The 18364-nt window shown below is 41.0% G+C and overlaps 3 protein-coding genes across 3 annotated transcripts; 1 reads left to right on the top strand and 2 right to left on the bottom strand.

The window, feature by feature from the left end:
* Positions 1-141: 141 nt before the first annotated feature.
* On the bottom strand, positions 142-3372 carry LOC104928608 (tubulin alpha chain). Its single transcript, XM_019255459.2, has 4 exons — positions 3257-3372; positions 1776-1998; positions 1379-1527; positions 142-1261 (listed from the first exon to the last, which is right to left on the bottom strand). Exons 1-4 carry the CDS (start codon positions 3257-3259, stop codon positions 284-286), a joined length of 1353 nt encoding a protein of 450 aa, XP_019111004.2. The 5' UTR covers positions 3260-3372; the 3' UTR covers positions 142-283.
* Positions 3373-3825: 453 nt separating this feature from the next.
* On the bottom strand, positions 3826-6885 carry LOC104928615 (tubulin alpha chain). Its single transcript, XM_019255449.2, has 4 exons — positions 6757-6885; positions 6264-6486; positions 5846-5994; positions 3826-5710 (listed from the first exon to the last, which is right to left on the bottom strand). The coding sequence occupies exons 1-4, from the start codon at positions 6757-6759 to the stop codon at positions 4736-4738; spliced, it is 1350 nt and encodes a 449-aa protein (XP_019110994.1). The 5' UTR covers positions 6760-6885; the 3' UTR covers positions 3826-4735.
* A 4323-nt stretch (positions 6886-11208) lies between these two features.
* Positions 11209-17531, top strand: LOC104928597 (tubulin alpha chain). The gene is made up of 4 exons (XM_019255460.2): positions 11209-11341; positions 15358-15580; positions 15832-15980; positions 16335-17531. The coding sequence occupies exons 1-4, from the start codon at positions 11339-11341 to the stop codon at positions 17307-17309; spliced, it is 1350 nt and encodes a 449-aa protein (XP_019111005.2). The 5' UTR covers positions 11209-11338; the 3' UTR covers positions 17310-17531.
* The last annotated feature ends 833 nt before the right edge of the window (positions 17532-18364 follow it).

The raw sequence follows: 18364 nt of genomic DNA, 5'->3' as shown, positions 1-18364 counted from the left end.
AGTGCTGATGCTAGATATAATCTATCACAGTTGTAAAAGTTAAATGCAAAGCTTATTAGTCTGAGTATAAAAGGCCAATCAGTAGTTGAGGTTAGCAATGTGTTTTCAAGCTACTTTGGAATAGGAATAATCACAAGTTCATTTAAAAGGTTTGTGAGAATTTGTTTTATTGATAATACTGATATATCACCACCACAGGTTATCAGAATGTTGATGGGAATGTGGTACGTTCATGATAACTTTTGGAATGGGTGATGTCAAAGCCTGGGTGATGTTTGGCCCTTCAATATTCCTCGCCCTCTTCATCCTCCTCGCCCATGCTATCAGTGCCAACCTCTTCATAATCCTTCTCCAGGGCAGCCATATCTTCTCTGGCCTCTGAGAACTCTCCCTCCTCCATGCCCTCTCCAACATACCAGTGGACAAAGGCCCTCTTGGCATACATGAGGTCAAACTTGTGGTCAAGACGGGCCCAGGCCTCAGCGATGGCCGTGGTGTTGCTCAGCATGCACACAGCTCTCTGCACTTTAGCCAGGTCTCCTCCAGGAACCACTGTTGGTGGCTGGTAGTTGATGCCCACTTTGAAGCCTGTGGGGCACCAGTCCACAAACTGGATGGTGCGTTTGGTTTTGATGGCTGCGATGGCAGAGTTGACATCTTTGGGTACCACATCACCACGATACAGCAGACAGCAGGCCATGTATTTACCATGACGAGGGTCACACTTCACCATCTGATTAGCTGGCTCAAAACAAGCATTGGTGATATCAGCAACAGACAGCTGCTCATGGTAAGCTTTCTCAGCAGAGATGACTGGAGCATAGGTGGCCAGTGGGAAGTGGATACGAGGGTAGGGCACCAAGTTGGTCTGGAACTCTGTCAGATCAACATTCAGGGCACCATCAAAGCGAAGGGAGGCTGTGATTGAAGACACAATCTGGCCAATGAGCCTGTTCAGATTAGTGTAAGTCGGCCTCTCGATATCAAGGTTCCTGCGGCAGATATCGTAGATGGCCTCATTGTCCACCATGAAAGCACAGTCAGAGTGCTCCAGGGTGGTGTGGGTGGTCAGGATGGAGTTATAAGGCTCCACCACTGCTGTGGAGACCTGGGGGGCTGGATAGACAGCAAATTCAAGTTTTGATTTCTTTCCATAATCAACGGAAAGTCTCTCCATCAGAAGGGAGGTGAAACCTGAGCCAGTGCCTCCACCAAAGGAGTGGAAGATGAGGAATCCCTGCAGGCCAGTGCACTGATCAGCCTGAAAGGAAATTTTGCTTTGATTATTTAAAATCCCACTCCAGGTCTATACTCTCAAAAGGTAAGAAATCACATACTAAGTCATGTACTGAATCTGTCCGACAAACTAAATTCTCACCAGTTTACGAGTCCGGTCCAGAACCAGATCAATAATTTCCTTGCCGATTGTGTAGTGGCCACGGGCGTAGTTGTTGGCAGCATCCTCTTTTCCTGTAATCAGCTGCTCAGGGTGGAACAGTTGCCGGTAAGTTCCTGTACGCACCTCATCTGTGAAAAGAACAATTGAAAACAAGAGTAAATGGCTGTGTAGTATAAATGTTTTAAACATTATATTTTTTCACATACTGCAAATAATATTAAAAAACATTCACGCTGTAATACTTTGTTCTAATTTAAAGTATAGAGTATTGTCTATGTTTTACAAATTATGAGTTGTTTCATTGGTTTTAGGTGTGTATTCAGGTGCAAGAAGAGGAAAGATATATTTAGCTACACACTATTTGCACATTACTGACCGATGACAGTAGGTTCCAGGTCAACAAAGATGGCCCTGGGGACATGCTTTCCTGCCCCAGTCTCACTGAAGAAGGTATTGAAGGAGTCATCTCCTCCCCCAATAGTCTTGTCACTGGGCATCTGTCCGTCTGGCTGGATCCCATGTTCCAGGCAGTACAGCTCCCAGCATGCGTTGCCCATCTGGGCTCCGGCTTGGCCGACGTGCATAGAAATACACTCACGCTAAATAAATAAATGGAGAGAGGTTAGTTAGAGCCAGCTTCGAATGTTATCAGACATTTATTTACTATTCAAATCCAAGTATAATTTTATTTGCTTTATTGCACAACCCAACAATAACTTCTTACGGATAACTTCTATCGGCACTGACTAATGCATTAACAACTGGGGACTTTGACAGTTTGCATCTGTCTGCTTAGAGGTATGTTAACCTTGGTGGTTTCATATCAGTTCAAAGACAAATAAAACATCTGTAGTTTTCCATTAATGCCCTATGGCGCCCACGTCTAATTACAGTCTTTATGATGTCGGCACTCAGTTCGGAGAGGAAACTGTGTGCCAGAGTGGAATGCTGAAGTTTTCAACTATTTAAAGTATAGCTGAAACATTTAAATGAAAGCAGCTGACACTGACCAGATTCTGCAACCATTCTGCCCCCAAAAAGTGGAACATACAAACTAAGGCATTATGTGGCAGACAGGAAGGCCATGCCTCGAGAAGATGGGAAAACCTTCCCCCACTTCTCCATCCTGTATCTCCTCCCTTTCCTCATCCCCTCCCATTTTGTGCCTCTCTCCTCCCCCATCCTGTCCAGCTGCATAGTGCTGTGTAACAGTCAGGGATGGCTCCCTCTCCCTCTCTCTCCCCACATCTCTCTCAAACCAAAAACTCCTAACAGCTGCAAAATGGCTGCCAAGTAACTCATAAGGCCTAGGCCAGACCACTCCTCTTTTCTCTGTTCTTTCTATCCATCCCCCCACTGCCACGATTACCTCGATCACTCCTTTTTGTCAAGAGTACTGTAATTCCTTAACAAACATGACTAAGACTATTATTTTTCCTTTTGTTTCATATGCTTCCTCCTTTAAGACCAGCTGTAGCACATCAGACCAGTATGAAAATGACAAAGCAGTCTAACTCATAAAGTGTCTGTCGTCTGACCTAGATTCTCCAAGATTATAGAAATGATTTATGGAGCTTTGTAGTCATATAAAACTCTCCCAGTATATATTCCTATGCCTGAATTCTCAACAGACATACCCTGAAAAGTTTCATTGCAAACATTCTGCTTAAAACTACTGTCACGTAATAGGATAAAGCTCATTTTGTGTGAATAACCTTCAACTCAACAGCAGTGGCCCTGTGAGCTTTAGAGAGGACATTTAATCCATCTAATGCAGAGAAACAGAGACAAAGGGAGACTGAGGGGAAGAGAGACTTGAAATTTTAAGGCTACGTCATCAGTTGAGCAGTTACTCACCATTGTGTCCGCTTGTCCTTTCGACTGACGTTGAGGATTCAGACAGAAGGCAGAAGTGCGGAGGAGAGGGAGAGTCAGGGCTTATATAGGCAAGGATGTGGAGGGGGCAGGCTGGAAAGCACAGCAAGCAGCTGCACGGCTCATTGGCGGGAGGGAACAGCGGTTTGAAAAAAAAGAGGGAAGTCCCTAATACTGTCTGTCATGTTATCCGCCCTAATATTTATCTGCTTTGCCTTGCAGCTTAAGATAAGATGCTTGTGTATGTAAAGATAAACCTCTTTCTCTATAACCACTTTTCTCCTATATCCTCCCGTTGTGTGTGTGACTGTGAAACTGTGGTCATTTGCATTGAGGGACAAGAGTTTGTTTAATTACACACAAAGCTTAAAGCTTGTTATGCCGGGAAATGCGTGCAAAAGATTCGCTCCCGAAGGACTGTGGGCGAGAATAATCTTTATGTTCATTTTATGCATGCATTTGCACCCACACACTCATCAGCATAGAAACACACAGTCCACCCTGTGTCTGTATTAAAATACATTATGAATAATCACACCATATCCACATAGAAAAGTCAATGAAATTCTTTATTCTTCATCATCAAATGTATAAGAAATGTTATAAAATGAAACGTAATTACCATGGCATCATGCAGGGATTTGCAGCAAATTCAGAATACACAGATAAACACCACATTTGGAAACAAACACACCACTGAAAAGCAAAAAAATAAAAATAAAAAATCAGATACAACATCTGAGATATATAGTGGCCAATTTTTTTTTCTTATCCTTGGTACAAATTTTCAGCAGTCCCCTTCAGATCACAGAGCTGTTATTCATACATAACTGGGATCCTATTGTTGCTGCAGGCCATTGTCTGAGTATGAGCTACACAAACAGCACTAGTCAGTGAGTTAGTCAGTCATTTTCTCTCTCTCCTGCTCTCACAGAGTCACAGCTGAATGGTATATAGACACTGACATAGGAGCCCTTTCATAACTTACATTCCACATGGGAGAGGATAGTGGGGGGAGGTGCACAAAAGAGAGGGTTTGGCCTAAGTTTCTCAGTCTGATACAGCAGAAACAAAAGATCTTTAAAGGCCCAACACAAGATATGTTTTGCCATGAGCTTCTTTGCTTGCAATGCAAATGCACATATTATAAAGCACTGTAACTATAATAATAATTCTGTGAAGATCAGATTCTCATCTTTTCAAGCTTGATGTTCAGTTAACATTTTGGATAATGTGTCACAGTATGGAGAATATACTTCCAGTTTACTTAGAATGTCATATTTGTTTTGATGTTAATAATAGGGATTATCAAAATTAGCATCTTCTTAACCTAATGGTAGGTTTATTCATACATTTGACACAGTTTTTTTCGCTACAAAAACTAAACGCCCCCTTTATAATGGGATACCAATTGTCAGTAAGTATCAACTTACTTTGGTCTAAATGCAGGCCTTAGGAAACTCAATATTCCTCTCCTTCATCCTCTTCCCCAATGTTGTCGGTGCCGACCTCTTCATAATCCTTCTCCAGGGCTGCCATATCTTCTCTGGCCTCTGAGAACTCTCCCTCCTCCATGCCCTCTCCAACATACCAGTGGACAAAGGCCCTCTTGGCATACATGAGGTCAAACTTGTGGTCAAGACGGGCCCAGGCCTCAGCGATGGCCGTGGTGTTGCTCAGCATGCACACAGCTCTCTGTACTTTAGCCAGGTCTCCTCCAGGAACCACGGTTGGAGGCTGGTAGTTGATGCCCACTTTGAAGCCTGTGGGGCACCAGTCCACAAACTGGATGGTGCGTTTGGTCTTGATGGCTGCGATGGCAGAGTTGACATCTTTGGGCACCACATCACCACGATACAGCAGACAGCAGGCCATGTATTTACCATGACGAGGGTCACACTTCACCATCTGATTGGCTGGCTCAAAGCAGGTGTTGGTGATATCAGCAACAGACAGCTGCTCATGGTAAGCTTTCTCAGCAGAGATGACTGGAGCATAGGTGGCCAGAGGGAAGTGGATACGAGGGTAGGGCACCAAGTTGGTCTGGAACTCTGTCAGATCAACATTCAGGGCACCATCAAAGCGAAGGGAGGCTGTGATTGAAGACACAATCTGGCCAATGAGCCTGTTCAGGTTGGTGTAAGTTGGCCTCTCAATATCAAGGTTCCTGCGGCAGATATCGTAGATGGCCTCATTATCCACCATGAAAGCACAGTCAGAGTGCTCCAGGGTGGTGTGGGTGGTCAGGATGGAGTTGTAAGGCTCTACCACTGCTGTGGAGACCTGGGGGGCTGGATAGATGGCAAACTCAAGCTTAGACTTTTTACCGTAATCAACAGAGAGTCTCTCCATCAGCAGGGAGGTGAAACCTGAGCCAGTGCCTCCACCAAAGGAGTGAAAGATGAGAAATCCCTGCAGGCCAGTGCACTGATCAGCCTATAATAATATAACATAAGGAAACAAAACAAAAGGAAAAAAATGAATTCAAATTCAAATCATTTAATTATTTAGTTGAGCTAAAAGAAAAAAAAAATCAATATACTAAAATCATGCACACTCAGACTGTCTCACCAGTTTACGAGTCCTGTCCAGAACCAGATCAATAATTTCCTTGCCGATTGTGTAGTGTCCTCGGGCGTAGTTGTTGGCAGCATCCTCCTTTCCTGTAATCAGCTGCTCAGGGTGGAACAGTTGACGGTAGGTTCCTGTACGCACCTCATCTGGAGGACAAGATGATGATGACAAACAGGTTGACTGAATGAGTGAGCCTATCACTAGATTGGTATTATCATCTGCATAAATGTTTATTTTTTTCTGTGAATGTAAGTAAATATAAATTTACATCAATGAGAAATGCAACAATCCCCAGCACCAATGTTCATTTTCTCATACTAATTTACCTTTGCTAATAATAAAACTGCATAAATACATGAAAACATCTTACAGTATCTATATCATATATCCTCAGATATATATAACAGGCACTGACCGATGACAGTAGGTTCCAGGTCAACAAAGATGGCCCTGGGGACATGCTTTCCTGCCCCAGTCTCACTGAAGAAGGTATTGAAGGAGTCATCTCCTCCTCCAACAGTCTTGCCACTGGGCATCTGTCCATCTGGCTGGATCCCATGTTCCAGGCAGTACAGCTCCCAGCATGCATTGCCAATCTGAGTCCCAGCTTGGCCCACATGAATGGAGATACATTCACGCTGCAGAGAGTGAAATTGGTTAAATTACCAAAAAGCATTAATTTACTTTTGGCATTTATGCTACACACATTTTTTAAAACTACTTCAATCGTCTCAATCCCAACTCTGTCTGTCACGTATTGATGATAATAAAGAAGATGTACAATATCTCGAACTTTAACTAAAAATAAAAATCCACTTACTAATTACTGTTGAACAAATATAGTACATCTCACAACTGTAATGCAGTAATATGCACTTCCAGTTTCACACTAGCAAAGCATATCTTACCATAGTTATCTCTCTTCTCCAATGTCCAGGTATCGGTAAGAAGATGAAGTGCTGAGTACAACTGTGTTACTCTGTGTTTTTATACCTGCAGCTCAAAGTGAACAGTGATTTGATCTGAGTTGTAATCAGAGAACCTACTGATGAGACTAGGATAAGGTCATCCATACACACAATGCAAAAGGAGGTCACCACCCTATTCATTATGTGTGTGTCTGTGAGTGTTTTGTACTGGCGTACATGTGCACCTCATATTTCAGAAAGCAGAAGCAGAAGCCCAGATGAGGGGAAGGTAACCTAATGTTGTTTCACTTGGTGGTTTTTAATGCATGACTTTATTGTGTAGCATATGATAGGATTCAAAAAAGAAAAGTTTGAGTCTGAGAAAGAATACAACTACTTGAGTGTTTTAAAGAACTACGTGCCCTATTTATCTGATAATTTAGAAGATTCTGAATTTGAGCATTGCAGTTTGCATTTTTATAATACTGACATTGTTATTATGATTTTCCATATTAATATCTGGACACCAGATAATTTCATGGTTAAATATATGAATTTGACTGAATCCATTGACTATTTGCCTGCATATTTCTAATAAGGAAGGAAGGAAGGAAGGCTCACTGGATTTATTGTTCTTTCCGTAAAGATTCATGTGGATACTTTTGCTAAAATGTATTTTTATGGTGTGACAGAATCTCCAAATGTATATCTGTTCTCCCAGTGGTACCTTTAACAAACTAAAATATACAGTTTTATCAAAATGAAACTCATTTTTTTGTAATGCATACCGCTTTCCCACACTATTTTCCACAGTTTAAATGAACTGTCAGTCTTTCTAAAGCAATACAATATATATGAGACCTGCTCCTCCTTCTTAACCCCGAGGGAGAGTAAAGAAACTGAATACATGTGAACGCCTCAAAAGGCGTCAGCTGACTTAATAGAATAAACAACTGGTTTTATAACATGCAACATAAAAATGAACCATAAAGACAGTTCATAAATAAGGCAAAAAATGCAAAAAATGCAAAAAACAAATGCTGTGTCTTTGTCATTTCATTCAGATTTTTAAGCAAAGAGAACAATTTGTATGACAATTCTGCTTAACACGAGTTTCAGTTGGGTAGTCGCCTGTTTCATTTGGCAGGACTAACCTAAATGGCTTGAAGGCAGAATGCTCAGCTCCTCCAAAACAAGTCAAACCGCTTTCAAGACTAGCAGGCATCCACTTTAATATGAGTTCAAACAGCTTCCTCATTCATGTTCATGTCATGTGCTCTTCCTCCGTGCTATCACTATCTTTATTTCTGAGCGCTTTCATATTTTCACCAAAAAAGTGGTGAACATTAGACTAACTTAGCACTAAGACAAACTGTGTCACTGATTTTTTAATTCGTAACACTTTTATGGCACACAGGAGGCTGGATATGAAGGGTGATACCACAGTGTCAACTGCACCACTATTCATTTTAGGGTCAGTTTCTCTCCTGAGGCTGTGAGACTCATCAGTAACAAATTGATGTCAATCCCTTTCATACAATGCTCACAAAGCACTATGGTAATTTGTATACAGTGTTCTGTCAAATTAAAAGGTTTTGATTTCACAACCTGCAGTGAGTTCTGTTAAGAGATGAAAGGAATGTTTATAATTTAATTATGCAATTATGCATTAGTTTACTATACAAAACAAAATATAGCAAAATGTATAGCTAGAAAATTCTGATTCATTTGAGATAAAGTATCATTAAACATTACTGGGACAGCACACACCTTACTGTTCTCCTGTAGGTGTTGCCTGAGTCATAAAGCTATGTCCCACTTTCATTGTTTGAAAGTACAAGTTCCCGACGCCCCGCAATTAAGTCATAATAATGCTAGTGCTGGCAAAAAGAAAAAGAAAAAAAAAGATTAGAAGAGATGAATGGATAATCTGCACTACCGTGAGGACGTGAAAGTTAGATATGTTGTAAAAACTTGTCTATGACATTACAAATGAGACGCTTACAATCCTTATTTACACAGAAACCAGATTGAAAGGGTGACAAAGGCTCTTTGCAGGATCTGCTCTTTGTGCTGCAGGATGTCACATGACTGTCTGTCACACTGTTGCTCATTCGATGACTCATGGTGAAGCAACTACGACCTCTAGCTTTCAAATGGATACACTGACAGCATGTCCAGTAAAAAGGCAGTCTGGGTTTGTGTTACGGATTGGTTTGCAGGATGTCCCTCCCACTCACACCATAACTGACTGCAGTCATACTTGAAGATGGCTCTTGCAAAGAGAGTTATTGACAATTGCAGATCGGTATGTTATTTGGATTGGATATCCTGAGCACCAGAAATGGTGTTGAAATTCCAGCAATGCAGTAAAAATGTAATTAGGTCATGTAAAATGGGTGCATATACTGGTAAAAAAGACAGCATAGAGATTTACTACTGTACAAATGGGTTTCATTACTTAAATGAATAAATAAGATGTAAAAATAGATAGAAATTAGATTTTGTGTTTGATTAGGAGCTGGAGTATCCTAGATTAGGATACCGTAAAACTTTTTGAGCAGTGCAGGTTAGTGTGTCTGGAAATTCTAATGTTATTATTATTATTATATTATGATAATTATCATATTATCATTGGCTTATAAAGCTGGTTGTTTTTCCAACCTTGCAAGACAAGTCTCAAACATTTAACATGCCTCTTTGCACTGTACATTAGCTGGTTTAATTCTCTTTAATACTAAACTGCCTCTCTCCATGTAAAAGCATTTTAATGTAGTTTGTCAGGGAGATAGTACTATAGTACTGCATCATATCATAAAAGCATGTTATTTTTTTTTTATGCAAAAAGTAATTAGCAACCTCTGTGAAGTGAAACCAATGAGGAAGTGCCAAAAACTGTAGTTCCCTGAACGGCCACTTGAGGCTCGCTACAGAACAAGTCAATCTCCTTAAGCTCCCATGTTAAAAGTAGAAATAAACATGTTTACAGCTTGGTACAAAAAATGGTTTTGGTCTCTATAGCTAATTTCCTCATTCATGACAACTGTACTGAGGCTGAATGCCAAGAAGGCAGTGGCCAAAACCACCACATTCTGAGCCTCACATATGGGTCTTCAGAAACCTTTGGGTTACACATTTTTATACTGTCTATGAAACCAGACTTTTTTTTAACTGGCATGGACGAAGTGGGGGAACAAAACTGTGCAAAACATCAGATCTACAATACAAATCTCTGACAGAATGTGTGCTACAAATGTCACAAAAGCTACTAGCTGCCACCCAAGAGTCCAGGAAGAGTGCCAAAGCTTTGAATCCAATGTGGCATTGTGACCAAACCATGTAATTGTTGTGGAGAAATTGCTGAAGTCAAAGGTCAATGGTGAGGTTGGGAGAGAAGGAAGTGTTCAGGAGCCTCTGATGTCTTATGCTGTAATATTTATTGACGCTTGGCCAAGGAGAATTAGAGACACTCTCAAAGTACACCAGAAGTCTCACATTCTGCCAAACTCTGAAGACACAGATGTCTGTTTACGCAGATTGGAACGTCAACAGCAAGCTTTCTATTATGTCTAGGAAGACAGCAATAGGTTTCTTCGGCCCTTGCTACTACAGTGTTGAGACAGACTGGCACCTACTGTTCCCAACCAAAGCCAAACAACTAATACTGCAGAGGACCTCAAGGCCCACACGTGACCCTGTATAACCTAAGGATAGAAAATTCCATAACAGTAATGACAGCAAAAAGTGTTGCATGATTCACTGGGGGCCCCAAAAGACTTTTTCCCATAAGTTTACATTGTGAAAGAAGCAGCTGTAAAACAGTGCATGTATTTTTTTGGAACATTACAATCCCCACAAAATGACAAATCAGAATTTGATCCATTCAGAGCTGATGATTCAATTATTTTATCCACAATCATCAGCTGAGAGCTAAAATGGAAGTTAGTGGCTCGGTCTTGCTCTAGTGTGCTTGCTCTGTGAGCCCCACACTGCCTGGAAATCAAAGTTTTTGGCTTCATGCTCTGAGGAGCTTTCATTAGAATTTCTATCTTCATATATCCATGAGGCCACACCCTGGATACGCCCCTGACCACTGCATCACCACTGCCTGTAATTAGTATCCTAATTCAAGCTCTACTTACCCCCCCTCCCAAAAACCACTGATTGTGGAATTCAAAAATATAGAAATAGGGTTTTGAGCTAAAAACTAAAAAACAAACAACTTAAAACAATAGAGTACCTTTATCTTAGATTGAGGTGTGCATGTTTCTTTGACCAGAGTATCCTTTATAGTAGCATATATGTGATAATAATAATAACAGCATTGGGTGTCATGGCCTTAGTGTTTTGAAATGACTAATCATGTTGCAATATATAAAGTGGCCAGCGCGCTCACCGTGCGCGTTCACGTCACACAGGTGGGAGTGGTTTGCAGTTGAATATAGCGCGACAGCTCCTCGCCCACCTGGCATTACTCACTCACTCGGACCACATTGAAGGCTGCTGTGAGAAGCTACAGAAAAAAAAGGCTGACACTACACAACACATTTTCTTTCAAAGGACTATCCACTAAGAAGCTACAATGGCAAGTATACATTTTTTTTAAGTTATGTTGGAGAGGAATTATAACCCCAAAGTTTACCCTCTCCAATGTTTGCGTTTCAAAAATGAAATTTCTAAATGTGCTTCTAAAGGTGTGACCTCCTGTAGCAGGACCCTGTGTCAGAAATAGACTCTGTGACTGGCAGTAGTGCTGAGCTGGCTGCCTGCTGGCCTGGATTAGCAGGTGGTAATGAGTCCACATTTTCAGCACATCACAAGATACAAACCTGTGTATATTTTTATATTTATTATTTATGCATTATTCTAGATCCCCCTAGGTGGTTAGGGGTGTGAAGAACAGTATTTTCATACGTGTCAGTAAGGAATTTAGGTGTGTCTCATAGTACATCTAAAAACAAGTCTGCTCAGATTGAGGCCAGGGAAGTGTTCCTGCAGGGCAGAAAGGACATTTTCCCTCCACATTCAGACAAGCAACTTAAAACACAGACTGCAAATGATGCCTTAAGAAACAATTTTTCCATAAAGTGCAGAAAATGCACTTGTTATTAATAATAAAACAGCTAATCCCTGCCAAATAAACCGACAGTTTGCAGCAGGAATTTCATGTGCTAACTTTTTGACACATACCACGGTTAGACTTTAGACTAGTATGCACACACACACACACACCCACAACCCTAGTGTTCTGTTTGCATAGTGTAGTATAAACACAGCATGTTAGCCTTCTCATTATCATACTGCTCATAAAAACCAAGTGGTATCATTGTGTATTGTGTACACTACTACAGTATACCCACCTTGGTCAAATACTGATACCTGCACTGATCCATAAAATTTTGTTTCTAAGTTGGTCGTGTTTAAGTGCTTCACTAAATGCCTGGTATCAAGCCATACAAATGTTATTTAACCTGTTCTGTGAACTCTAAATAACAACAATCATGCATAAAAGAACCATAGACACCATAGATCTTGAGTTTATTTACTTGGCTGCTCCACTCCTTGTGCATATTGTTTATTCTATGATTGGCACACATCATGCTCATAGTAGAATGGGTGCAAGTCAAGTTTAACCTGAGCATCAGAACAACTTCATGGTGACGCATTGGAGGCGTTCATTGGCTTAGTAAATGTCATGAGCTAATCAGTTATCGTGGTGGTCCTCATGTTGCACTGCCTGATCTAGCTATGGCACGGTTTCCATCTTAAGCATGTAGCTTTAAAGCTAGGTTTACCACTTGACCACTTGTCCTGACCTGAAGGGAGACATGTAGAACAGTCTGCCAGTTTGTCCACACGAATTGAGTCAGCTTGGGGCATCAGGAAAGACCAACAAGTTATCAATTATTCATTAGAATCAATAGTGTTCACCTGTGGCCCTGAATATCTGAAAGGATATTTATTTAGAAAAAATGGATCACAAAGGGAACATGAAAGTGTTCAAAATGGCAATTCCAGTTATTCTACTTTGAGAAAGCACACATAACATGTGAGTGAATATGAGATTCAGTCTGGCAAAATGAAAACATGTTGCACAACCTCTCCACCAGCATATTGACATATTTTCAAGGGGAATTTGGCCTTTTGGGGAAAGGTTGAAGGACCGTCATAGCAGTCCTCAACATAGGACCATGTATATTATAATAAATTAATAAATAAATCAATCCACTTGATAGATACATAATAATATCATTTCAGTGTAACAGTGTAGGTGTATATTTGACTAAGATGTCAGTTAGAGCAATCAACCAGATGAAAAAAAGGAAAAGCAAAGTAAATAAGACAGGAAGCATTCAAACAACATGCAAACATACAAAATGGAGAGACAAAAAATTTGTATTGTATTGTGTTTTTTTTCTGTTGAAGCATAGTTAAACAGGGTTGAAGCCAACATATAAAAAACAAAATGCATGCCTGTATGGGTCTAGACAAGGTTCCATTAAATTATTATCTATCCTCGCCTTGTCTTTATGGCACATTATGTCTATTTTCCTGTTATAGAGGCAGAATGTACTGTGATGATGGGGTATTAAGGGATTTCTGTTCCTGTGTCTGCTGACCTGAAAAAGCTTTTAACAAATGAATTGTTCTCTCTTTTTCTATCTTGTTAACCTTTCCTCTTTCTCACACTCTCGTCTCTTGACAGGATCTCAGCTATTTGTTTCTTTTTCTCATTCTAATCACTAACAAAACTGGAATCTCAAGTCCATGTGGAAACTCTGACAAACCTTGTTTACGTCATATACAGACACACCCTGACAGGTTTTAGTGAAAGGGAAAATTCGCATGTACTTCCCTGATTTTACTGTTCTTGCTCATGCGTGTGGTGAAAAATAAAAGCTTGCAAGTGTCAATATCATTTTGGCAGGACATGTCTGTAGCCTTTACATTTATAATTTCTACCTTTTTAATATGAAAGAAAGTGTTTACAGATTGCAGAAAACTTTCAGCAGATGAGGTGTACAGTTCAGTCCGGCAGTGACCACTATTTTGGGGACTGCCAGTCAGTGTTTACAGAAACAGTCAGCCTTTACTGCTAGGTGTCATGTTAGCATGATGAACTTAAAATAGCTGCTGCACAGAGCTCTGCTTACCTGGAAACCTAAGCCAGTCTAGGGAGGAAGGGTCACCTTTGGTTTGGGTGGCTTCAGATGATGAACTATTTGATATACCTAAATGATTAAAATTGGATTTTGTGAGATTTTATAGATTCTAATATTATGCAGGGTAATTCGGTAAAACCTCCAGCTTCACTGACCTACATCCTTCACCCACCAGCAACTTGTGTGTGAGATCATTGAGAAGGGGAAAGTTAAAATTAGCAGGCTGACATGAAGCAAGGTGGGGATATATGACATGGTACATAACAAGGTTGTTGCTGTTGTACAGACTAGAGTGGAATAAAGTAACAGGTGGATGGCTTCAAGATGCGTACTTGTTTACATTGAATATTAAATTGATATTTTAGACTAGGTCCTAAAGAAAGAGTGCTACTTGAGTAGTGAAAACATGCATGTTAAAAAAGGGAAAGGAAATTGACAATGATTACCATTAATGATGGGAATAAACAAGATTCCTACTTGCAACAGTTGAAATTCTGGAAAGTCGGTTAAAAATTGTTGATGAATATGCTAATGAACTTCTTGTTCCTAAACTCACCTGACAAAGTTTCTACCACGTCACATTGATCACATTGATTCATAGATCCAGTATTGTCATAAAGCAGTCCGTCACATTGTTTTGCAACTTTGCAAATAGTGGTTTAATACTGTTGTTTATGTTGGAGGGATAGATTGGGGAAATTGTTGCCTATTGGAAGTCTCGTAAGTTCTTTACATGTCAGCTTCTTGCTCCCTTACTTTGCATAGCCAAACATGTAGTCATGTAGTATATCTTCAGGCAAATACTGCAGGGAGAGGTTAATGCAGATACAGGAAAGTGTATTGGAGAATTGTTAATGCTTGAAATAACACAGAAGAGCTGTCTAGTGCCTCAATCTTTAGTCTTCTCTAAAATAAACAAACCTTATCAACTTTTCCCACTGCTGATTTCAACATAATGCAGAAACACAACATATGTATATGTGTACATGAGTTTGATCTTTTTTTTGTGGTGGGTCATCTCTGTAGTTTGAATGTTAAAGGCTCAGTTGTTCTCTAAACATGACCTCCATTTCAGCTCATGAGCCTTGCTCATAGACAGTCACATGAGGTCTGATGACAGCTGCAGCAAATCTGTTTTGCTTGTTCTTTCAACAGCAACCTTCTTTCCCCCCATACAACTCTTTGCTTCCACCTAGTGGCAGAATGTATGGATTATTCCTTCGGATCACTGCAACTGTAGCGATTTGTGTAAAGTCTGATTGTGATCAAATTTCTTGTTAATATTTTGCCATTCATAATAATCTGCAAATCAAAAGTCCACATCCTCCATTGTGTTTGAAGCTGTCTTAATTGGAAAAGAATAATAACAAACGTCTTAATTCTTCTTCTCTCCTTTTCCATGCCCCTTTTTTTACTTTCTTTTGTTCCTCTCTTCCAGCGTGAATGTATCTCTGTCCACGTAGGCCAGGCTGGTGTCCAGATGGGGAACACCTGCTGGGAGCTCTACTGTCTGGAACACGGCATCCAGCCGGACGGTCACATGCCTGTCAACAAGCCTGTGGGAGGCCACGACGACTCCTTCACCACCTTCTTCAGTGAGACTGGGGCCGGGAAGTATGTCCCCAGAGCGATCTTTGTTGACCTGGAACCCACTGTCATTGGTCAGTAGTGTTAAAGTATTATGTTATGTTTTTATGAGGAATGAGCAATTTCAAAAGATGGTTGCATCACAGGTGGGTGTAATTCATCACTGATGCAAGGTGTGACAGCTCTAAGAATGAGGTGTTTCAGTGAGCCTGTGAAATTATTCTAATATATGAATGATTCATGGACTAATAATGCTTTTTATAACAGATTAGTAATAATAATTGGCTTGCACAACTGTTTTTTTTTTTTTTTTTGTCTTTCCCAGATGAGGTGCGCACGGGAGAGTACCGTCAACTCTTTCACCCTGAACAGCTGATCTCAGGAAAGGAAGATGCAGCCAACAACTATGCCCGTGGACACTACACCATTGGCAAAGAAATCATTGACTCTGTGCTAGACAGAATCCGCAAACTGGTAAGACACTTAAGAGGTAGTCATCAGGTTTTAATTCATGTTAACTTTGGCTTTGCTCTCTAACAGGGCGCCATACAGTTAACTACTTATTTTTATGAATTCATACATTGAAAACAGGTCATACCGGCACACAGGCCTGCAGTCAGACCTCACTTGGCATTACACATTTTTGCCATTTTATAGAATGGAGGAATACAACCGCTAAAGATGGTTTTGTCTATGGGTTACCTCTGTGGTGACAAATGAAAAATATTGACTTCTTTTATAATCATACACATCAGACGTCAGTAAAGGTTGAGTTTGAAAAAGAGTGAAAAGAAACATAAAGCTTTGCAATTGTTGCTGTGTTTATAGGCTGATCAGTGCACTGGTCTCCAAGGCTTCCTGGTTTTCCACTCCTTTGGCGGAGGCACTGGCTCAGGTTTCACCTCCCTGCTGATGGAGAGACTCTCTGTTGACTTTGGCAAAAAGTCCAAGCTTGAGTTTGCCATCTATCCAGCCCCCCAGGTTTCCACAGCAGTGGTGGAGCCGTACAACTCCATCCTGACCACCCACACCACCCTGGAGCACTCTGACTGTGCTTTCATGGTGGACAACGAGGCCATCTACGATATCTGCCGCAGGAACCTTGATATTGAACGCCCGTCATACACCAACCTGAACCGCCTCATCAGCCAGATAGTCTCATCCATCACAGCCTCCCTTCGCTTTGATGGTGCCCTGAATGTTGACCTGACAGAGTTCCAGACCAACTTGGTGCCCTACCCTCGTATCCACTTCCCTCTGGCGACCTATGCTCCAGTCATCTCTGCTGAGAAAGCTTACCATGAGCAGCTGTCTGTTGCTGAGATCACAAACGCCTGCTTTGAGCCAGCCAATCAGATGGTGAAGTGTGACCCTCGTCATGGTAAATACATGGCCTGCTGTCTGCTGTATCGTGGTGATGTGGTGCCCAAAGATGTCAATGTGGCCATTGCTGCCATCAAGACCAAACGCACCATCCAGTTTGTGGACTGGTGCCCCACAGGCTTCAAAGTGGGCATCAACTACCAGCCTCCAACCGTGGTTCCTGGAGGAGACTTGGCTAAAGTGCAGAGGGCTGTGTGCATGCTGAGCAACACCACGGCCATCGCTGAGGCCTGGGCCCGTCTTGACCACAAGTTTGACCTCATGTATGCCAAGAGAGCCTTTGTCCACTGGTATGTTGGAGAGGGCATGGAGGAGGGAGAGTTCTCAGAGGCCAGAGAAGATATGGCAGCCCTGGAGAAGGATTATGAAGAGGTCGGCATCGACTCATTTGAGGAAGATGAGGAAGGAGAGGAATATTAGACAGGAGTAGCTGTCGTCTGCTATCTATGTTGGTTCCAAATTGAGAAATATTTGTTTTGGTTTTTTAATTTAACCTTTTTTTTTAATTAAGAACTACCTACCTGCCTAAAGCCAAAGGTTATTTCTTTGTTGTGCAACAAAATTATTGTTTTTGATGGGACATAAGTAACCAGAAGTTTGAAACCTGTGTTGTTCTCAATAAATCTTTTCAACCATCAAGCATATCGACTGATTGCCTATATTCTTTTTGACTTAAATAGTAAATCCTTGTGTTTTTCTACGTTAGTGCTGAGTCATTGTTTAACCAAACTTTGTTGGAATTTCTGTAGTTCTATAACTCAGCCACTAGGGTCTAGTCAAATCCAACTTTTTAAAATGCCTCTACTGAGTGAAAAAGAACTGATTTCCAGATAGATGCTATCATTGGTTCTGACATGCAATTTAGTTTTGGTCAGATGACCTTGTACCATGTAAACCATCTTAATTGCCCATAGGTATGAATAGCCCTGTATTGAGCTGGCAGCTTGTCCAAGGTGTACCCTGCCTCTTGCCCAAAAGGCAGCTGGTATAGGCAGGAGCGCCGTATAGCGGGGAAAAGTTCCAAGGGCCCACGACTGACAGGGGGCCCAATTTGATTTTTTTGTCATGGAGCCCAATATTCCTGGCAGCGCCCCTGGGTATAGGCTCCAGCCCTCCTTGACCCTGATGTGGATGAGTGGTTACAGATAATGGGTGAATGGACTACTGAATAATTTTGCAAAGTCATTTTATGACGTCAATCTCTGTTATCAAGATGTGTGGAATATTTCATGCCTACGGTACTGTACTAACATACGGGGTGTGGATCTTGCCTGATATTGTCTAGCAAAAATGTCTCTGTAGCTTTACAGACTGCCACCTGATAACCACTAGGTCATTTTTCATGGGCCAATATACTGAAGTGACAATCTGGCTGAGTTGTTGTTCATGTTTCTTTAACTAAAAAGGATAAAGTATAACATTTTATTTAATTAATTTCAGATTCCACATTTATTTAAACTGACTACTAATCTTAA

The sequence above is a fragment of the Larimichthys crocea genome, chromosome XVIII, assembly GCF_000972845.2.
Source record: "Larimichthys crocea isolate SSNF chromosome XVIII, L_crocea_2.0, whole genome shotgun sequence".
Taxonomy (NCBI): domain Eukaryota; kingdom Metazoa; phylum Chordata; class Actinopteri; family Sciaenidae; genus Larimichthys; species Larimichthys crocea.
Note: the sequence above shows the minus strand (reverse complement) of the source record. Positions and strands in the feature narration are given on the sequence as shown.